Genomic DNA, 7,839 nt, shown 5'->3' with positions numbered 1-7,839 from the left:
ATATGAAACATAGATCATCAAATAACTAGATAACTAGATAACACGAAAGAAATGGTCAAACTACTAAAGGAATAAACTACATGCAAATAATGTTTGCATCAACTAGTATGATATAGTGCTACATGTATTTTATGTGAACATTAGTCTAAATTAATTTATTCTACTTTTAGATTGATACTATCAAGATAAACGTTTCAGTTTACTTTTAGTTAAATACTATCAAGATAAGCATTTTATTATACTTTTAGTTTGAAACTATCAAGAAAAGCATTTTATTATACTTTTAGCTTGAAACTATCAAGAAAAGCATTTTATTATACTTTTAGTTTGAAACTATCCAAAAAAAAGCATTTTATTATACTTTTAGTTTGAAACTATCAATGTAAACATTTTATTATACTTTTAGTTTGAAACTATCAATATAAATATTTCACTTTATTTTTAGCTATTCTACGCTTTCCATTGTCTTTGAGGAACATCTCATATGAATTGTTCGAGAGTACGTAGTACGTACACATCATATAACCAGGAATGCCTATTACAAAGCCAATTTTAAAACGTACAATTAAGTTAAAACAAAACAAGGAAACGATTTGATCTCGCTGGCTACAATCCATGAGATCATATAAACAGAAGAACTCAATATGTGACATGTTAATACTCTGATGTAAACATTTATCAGTCATATCATCTTCCTAATTAATTCAATTTAGTTTTAATTGTTATGCAAATCTTTATAATTAAATAAGTCATGTATTTTCTTTTGATTGTTTCAGTGCCATACTTGATTTATCTAGAGTATATTGATTACGGAACTTTGAAGGATTTCTTGATGAGAAATTATCAACAATCATCTAGCGGTAGTTCAAACAAGGATGACGTCAGAGATTATGATAAGACAATACAGCTAACAAAATTTGCCTTTGATATTTGTCAAGGAATGCTTTTCCTGGATAAACAAAGCGTATGTTATTTCCTTTTTCGCCTTTCGAACATCGCCTTAAATGTAATGACCCCCCCCCAAAAAAAAAAATCAGGGGCCCTGTGGGTTAAACTGTCAATTGGGCGCTGAATAGCTGTTGCAATGTTAAGTTTAACATGTTATCGTAGACCAGAGTAATATTGTGATGCGCCTTGAGCACCATTTTTGGTGGATATGTCTGAGCTTTATAAATCCTCAATATTAGTAATATTGTTATTATTTCATCGGTTTTGATTTTGTACACTTGTTGATTACATATGATGTTGTCTCACTTGTCTTCCCCCATGTTTGATTGTGTAAGTATTTGTTCATCTTCGACGTCACTTTCCATCTTAAAAAGTCGTCGTTAAAATCATTATGACATTTAAAAGTACTCATTTAACCTTTGACCTATTCGAGTAATGTTCAACAATGTTTTTTGTAAATAGTATCGACATCCCGCATTATCTGCAAGGAAAGCGCTCCTCAGTGCCAGAGGGCAATGTAAACTGTACGATTTCTGGCCAGTTGATGTAGCCAATGATGCTTTAAATCAGTTATTAGAACAGGTAAATATCCCTCAGCGTATGATTTTTTTTTTACAGTTTGGCATTGAAATGAGACCTGGACATTTGAATATATAAAGACATAATTAACTTCTGAATCCAATATGAAGAAGCTGTTTTGTTCAATGCCAACAAACTTTACATCGTAATATCAACTGAAATAAAATGCAGTTTTAACTTTGATTAGGAAAGTTAAAAATAACTAAACAATACCTAATTTCGAATTCTCTCATAATTGTACAGTTGTATTAATTGATTTTAATTGATATTTCTCGTCAACAAGAAAATCCCACCGATAGCTTGGTTGCCCCCGGAGACGGTTTTCATCGGTCAATATTCAGAGAAGTCGGATATCTGGAGCTTCGGCGTAGTTGTGTGGGAAATATTTTCACTAGGTATGTGAAATAACTTTGAATTATATGTCTCATACCGTGAATTAATCTAAAACAGACAATTTTAACGTTACATTCAACTTGAAAGGGACAGAAAATGCTGCCAGTATGGAAACTGGAAAACGTTACGCCAAGATACTAAAATGATCTTTATTTATGATGCACATTTTTTTTCTCGTTTAATTAAGAAGATAATATATTATATATTCAAGTAACACACATGTCGTATTGCATGATACTTGTTCATAGGTGAAACACCTTTCGGAGGTCTAACTTGTGCTGAGATAGAAGGCAAGCTGAGGCGCAAACAATACTTGGAACAACCGAGGACGTGTGCGGGAGGAATGTACGTATCGGGTTCATACATGATGTGTTATCAACACATCAACAAGTACGCCTAAAGTGTGGAGAATAGCATATCAAGTCGTTTAGCGCTTATTTAGAAATTACAGTTTTCTTTTAAATTGAAACGATTTAATAATTCTTTGGTTTATGATATTATAAGACCTGTTTACCTGCATCAGCATTATATTTATTTCCGATAACAAGTCCAGAAAGTTGTTGCAGTGTCTTCCCGCTGAACAACAAACAGATTATTCACCGTTGTCTGTTTAAATTATGATCATTTCTTCAGGAACAAGAGATTTAGAAGCAGAATATCATCAAAGCCAGAATATATATATATGTATATATATATATATAAATATATATATATATAAATATATATATATATATATAGATATAGATATAAAATAACTTTTAATCACAAGACCTGGTGCCTTAGCCTGACAACTAAATGATCGAGGCGATATTACTTTAAATTGCCAGATATCAACGAGAAATATCAAACGCAGGTATTTTGATGTCATGATGTGATGTAAATATAACTTAATTAATGTTCGATGTGTTATTAAGAATCTTGTTGTTTTCCTTCTCTTAATTAGATTCGGTACCATGCTTTCAATGTGGAATCCATCGGTAAACGAACGTCCATCATTTTCAAGTCTTCATATGACTCTGCAGTCTTTCTTGAATGATATGAAAAGAGTGAGATAACTTTTTGTATTATAATTTTTTTAATTATTGAATGACGAGAAAGATGTTTCGTGAGATTAGCAACTATGTATCTATATTAGGTATTTCTATAGTAACTTCAAATGTACACTCAATTTTGTTTCAAACAAGTAATTAAGAATTGGAGTAGTGACTTTTAATACAGAATTTGCAATATCCAATAAACATAGGGCTGAATGATTACTGTGGGTATTTGGGAGGGCGTGTAAAATAACGGAAATGTATGGTCGTCCAATGGGAAATTATAATCTATGATTCAATTGGTTTCGTTTCTTTGCTAAGAATATAGTGTAGGACTTGATAAGCTTAATAATAGCTGCAATATAATCTTGTTTGACAGATAATTAGTAGGTTGTTTAAGCTGATAAAATGTGCCAACCAACCGCAATAATGTTGCTTTAATCGGCCAAATAAAATGTTATTTATAATATGATATTATATAATAATATTACTTAACGTTTTAATTTTATCTCTCTCCTTGTAGAATATTAATGAACGTTGTGAAGAGGAACCAAATTATTTTAGCCTGGATAAAGATTCATCGGATGATGACTACATTGAGCACGTGTAATGACGTCATCTCTCGTTTGGAATGATATTCACTCATGAACATTTTTTCTATTTTAAAGGAAACACCATTACAGTTAAAGTACTATTAATGTTAAGAGTAATCATAATATCCAAAGGAACAGTGCAAGTGGTGTAATGCTTTTATAAGGGAAATTGGAACATTTGCATGCTCATAATTAGTAGCCTATGATTTCTGATCAAATGAAAGATTATTAACTTATAATCACTGTAGATCATTATATAGAAATGCAGATTCAGATGTAAATGTAACTATTCATGTCATCATACCTTTAATATATGTTGTTGTTATTAACTTAATGGTGATATGATATAGAGTTTTTGTTAAGTTTAAAGAAACGCTTATGCTATAGCAAAATGGAATGATTTTTCAACACTACGATTATTTTTGTCAGAAGAACAGAAATGTTATAGCTTCTCCACATATTGTTGTTTTTTGTTTTGTTGAGGTATTGCAAAGATGCAGTATATATTTAGCGATGATGAATTTGAAATGATTTTTTTTAACAGAGTAAACTGTGGTTGGACTAGAACAATATATATATATATATATATATATATATATATATATATATATATATATATATATATATATATATATCTATATCTATATCTATATATATATATATATATATATATATATATACATATATATATATATATCATTGCGGGAATTTGAAAATATGGTGATAATTAAATGGTTGAAGTGATATGTATTTTCAGTTTCGGTTTTAATGTTTCTGATGAAAGGGACTTTTAATTAAGGAAGCAGAATACTTATCTTTTAAGTTGAACGAACGATGACTTGGTAAATGATTCATTAGGAAAACAATGTTGTGCTATTTCCTTAGCTGAATAGATAACCTATATATCATAATTCTTTAAAATAACTTGTAACCCTATACATTCTTTTCAGCTGAAGTATAAAAGTCCAGATGGCTGGCAAAATAACTTCATGAATCCTATTCGTTTCCTTTTCTTTTAATATTAAGTGTTATTGTCGTCATGGTGATTCAAAATTCGCCCTACTAATTAATTCTTAATAATTTTACTCAGACCAGCACAAACCACAAGGGATGTGATTATTTGTGCATTGAATGTTACTTAATGTTTCGAGTATTGCATGGCATACATAATGTTAACTACTTTTATAAATTTGAATGATAGCACTACAGAAATCTTGGAAGCAGGGCCGTAGCTAGAATTCCGTTTGGGGAGATAAGTAGAACATGTCGAGGACGTTTTGAATAAATGAACTTTTTGATACAAATTATATGCTAAATTGTGTATCAACATTTTTTCTACATGGGTATTCCAATTAATAAGTAGGTTAATTAGACTTTAAGTAAGTACAAATAAGGGAAAGTTTCTTTGCTTCTGTTTGTGATGCCTGTCCAGAAATACGCTGTGAATTGAAACTCACTGAACTGGAAAAGTTGCAATGACACAGGCAATAAAACGAAAGAAAGCGATATTCTTAACTTCGAAAGAATTTATTCAGTAACAAGCAACAGTAAAATGGTTCCTGAAACAGAACAGTAAGTGAATTACACAATTAAACTCAGTTGCGTAAACGTACAGATCATGAGAGCTTAATAATAATAATCCTCAAAATATAGTTTTAACGAAAGTGTACGAACTTAAAAGTACCTACATCCAACCTGAGGAAGTTATATAGTTACACGTTAGAATTATCAAGAATTTCAAACTGAAACAGGAAATACAATTTAGTATGACATCTAATGACATGTCCTGGTTCAAATGACATGTCCTTGTTCCAATAAAAGGTGAAACCTCGCTTAGACGAAGCAGCGATCAGGATGTCTTTGTATTTTCACTTCCGATGTATACTTTTCTACAAATCTGTTAATTACATTATTCGTGTCTTCTTCTAGAATAGTATAATCAGTGTGCGTACTCGTCTGTGAGATTTCGGAAGAACTGTTCATAGAAAGATGAAAAATACTTTGTTAATTTAATGATGCGTTTCCTCTTCTAGAATAGTAGAACAGTCTGTGATATACTAGAAGAACTATTAATAGAAAGAAAAATGTTGATCACAGTGAGGAATTTCTACAATGGTCAACATCTTTAATATTAATCCCTGTTCGTTTTGATTTTGTTTTCAAATCCTTGAAGTATAATGTCAACAACTGCATTATCATGGACGAGACACATAAATTAAGTTAGCTCGATACCATTTGGCAATATTATACATTTAAAAGCCTCTCCTTCACAATTTGCTCTTGTTATCGTAACATGACACTGATTTAGACACGAAATGAGCAGAGAACGAAGAAGCGTCATGAATATTCAGCGTGTTATATATTATTATTTTGAATCCCATAGTAACTTGTGAAGAACATAATATCTGACAAATTATATCCATGTACATCATTGGTACAACGTTTTGTACATCAGCCAGTTGGGACAATTTCTAAAAATGCTAATTCCACTCTAAACTGTTGTTTTCAAGTTATGCATCAAATCACTCGTAGTGACAGTACGAACAGTTCCAAACTTTGAGAAAGGATAGTCACCCTACTGATATTGTCAGTTCGAGCGCTTTGAAAGCGGGACATTAAACTGCAGTATAGAAAACTCATCTCAATTGATTGTCTGTACAGAGATTCAGTTGTATTTTTACGAAGTTAAGGTTCTGTTTGCTTAACAGAAAGAAAGAGGAATACAGTACAGCATTGAAGAACATAAAGGAAAGCATCAATCTTTTATTAATTGCAACGTGTATTCTGTAATTGAAGTAAACAGCGATTTACGCAAATCCTGACACCGGGAAATATTTTCATCACACAATTATGATTGAGCAATGAAAAATTGTTGCTAATCTAGCAGTAGTCAAAACACAACAATCGAAAACATAATTCATGGTTGTAAGTGAAACTCATTAGCAACACCTTTGTTAAAAAAGCAGTGTAATCGGCAACAACACTAACCGATATACAAATTTATTGAAACACAGAGTAACATTAATTAGATGAATATTTAGTCTCCACATCCTACAAATTTTGTTACTCGCTCCTTGAACGATCACTGCTACCACTAGCCTCTCCCGACACCTACCCCCCCTTCCCACCCCCTCCACCATCTGCCTCACTTCCTAACATACCACATCATGAGCTAACATGCAATTCCGTATAAGTGCAAAGATAGTAACAAAATATTTATAGAAGAATAAAGAATAAGATATGTGTTAGTGGGTAATGGCACTGGATATTACTATGACACATAGACAACAGCTGACGAAGATTCTAGAAAGTTATCTTTGGCTTAAATCGAAAGGCAGTTAGACTCGAGTAGTTAGTAGAAAATCTGATTTAGTGAGAAAATAAAAAATTATATGGCCTGAAAATGTCATGACTTGGAAATAAGGAAATAAATAACAATATAAGGTTTTAAGAAGAATTGTAGATTCCCGATAAATGGCATATATTTTTTAAATAAACAAAATGGCCGAATAAAGATGGAAGACCGAATACTCCCGTGGCTACCCTATGTGCATGTTACTCGCTATCAATGAAAATGGTTCTTGCTATGAAGGCTGAAGCTATAATTTACGTTAGGAGTAGCAAAATAGGTAATTTAAAAACAAAAATAGAAATGGTAATTGACATTGAATTTCATCCTTGCAGCGTGAGATATTTATGTACTGCGTACGTTAAAGTTTGATGTAATCAGGGATAATGTATTTAATGCTATCCTTGAAGAAATGTGTTTTTCTCATAGCGAACGAAATATGGGCTGAAGAAATCTTAATGAAATCATACAACTTCAGGCCATGAACATTGATTATACTTTAAGTTATATCTGCAAACACTCTGCTGTACTTATAAAGTTAATAACTAGTAAATTACTCAAAATTTTATCACACAAGATTGAAAGCATTGCATATGCAACAAGATGCGTGTGAAGTGTCTAGCGTTCTCAACAATCACATACTGTAACTACAGCACGTGGCGCGACAATAACATGATTCCTTTAACGAATTTAAATTGAACATTGTTTATCGCTTTCTCGGGTTGTTTACGAATTGAGTTTTACGGGCTTTGTTTTTCATTAACCTGCATTGTTCCAATAGTAATGTCCCCTTCCATTGGTTTGGTCGATGGCTATTTCGTAAAGTCCTAAACGTTCGAACAAGATACAATGCACATTTTATAAAACCCATTTTCTTGTACCACACGTATTGAAGTATAACAATTATCATCATGGAACACTTACATACATTTCCATTAATACG

The 7,839-nt window shown here is 31.6% G+C and overlaps 1 protein-coding gene across 1 annotated transcript in view; it reads left to right on the top strand.

The window, feature by feature from the left end:
• The window catches only part of LOC139983131 (uncharacterized), an 11,291-nt gene extending 6,428 nt beyond the window's left edge, over positions 1-4,863 (top strand). Inside the window, exons 10-15 of the mRNA XM_071996504.1 lie at positions 777-964; positions 1,411-1,530; positions 1,811-1,922; positions 2,169-2,265; positions 2,864-2,966; positions 3,478-4,863. Coding sequence (XP_071852605.1) covers positions 777-964; positions 1,411-1,530; positions 1,811-1,922; positions 2,169-2,265; positions 2,864-2,966; positions 3,478-3,564 — 707 coding nt within the window. The 3' untranslated portion in view covers positions 3,565-4,863. The remainder of the gene's footprint in view (positions 1-776; positions 965-1,410; positions 1,531-1,810; positions 1,923-2,168; positions 2,266-2,863; positions 2,967-3,477) is intronic.
• The last annotated feature ends 2,976 nt before the right edge of the window (positions 4,864-7,839 follow it).

This window comes from Apostichopus japonicus, chromosome 16, assembly GCF_037975245.1.
Source record: "Apostichopus japonicus isolate 1M-3 chromosome 16, ASM3797524v1, whole genome shotgun sequence".
Lineage (NCBI taxonomy): Eukaryota > Metazoa > Echinodermata > Holothuroidea > Aspidochirotida > Stichopodidae > Apostichopus > Apostichopus japonicus.
The sequence above is the reverse complement of the archived record's forward strand: the minus strand, read 5'-3'. Positions and strand labels throughout refer to the sequence as shown.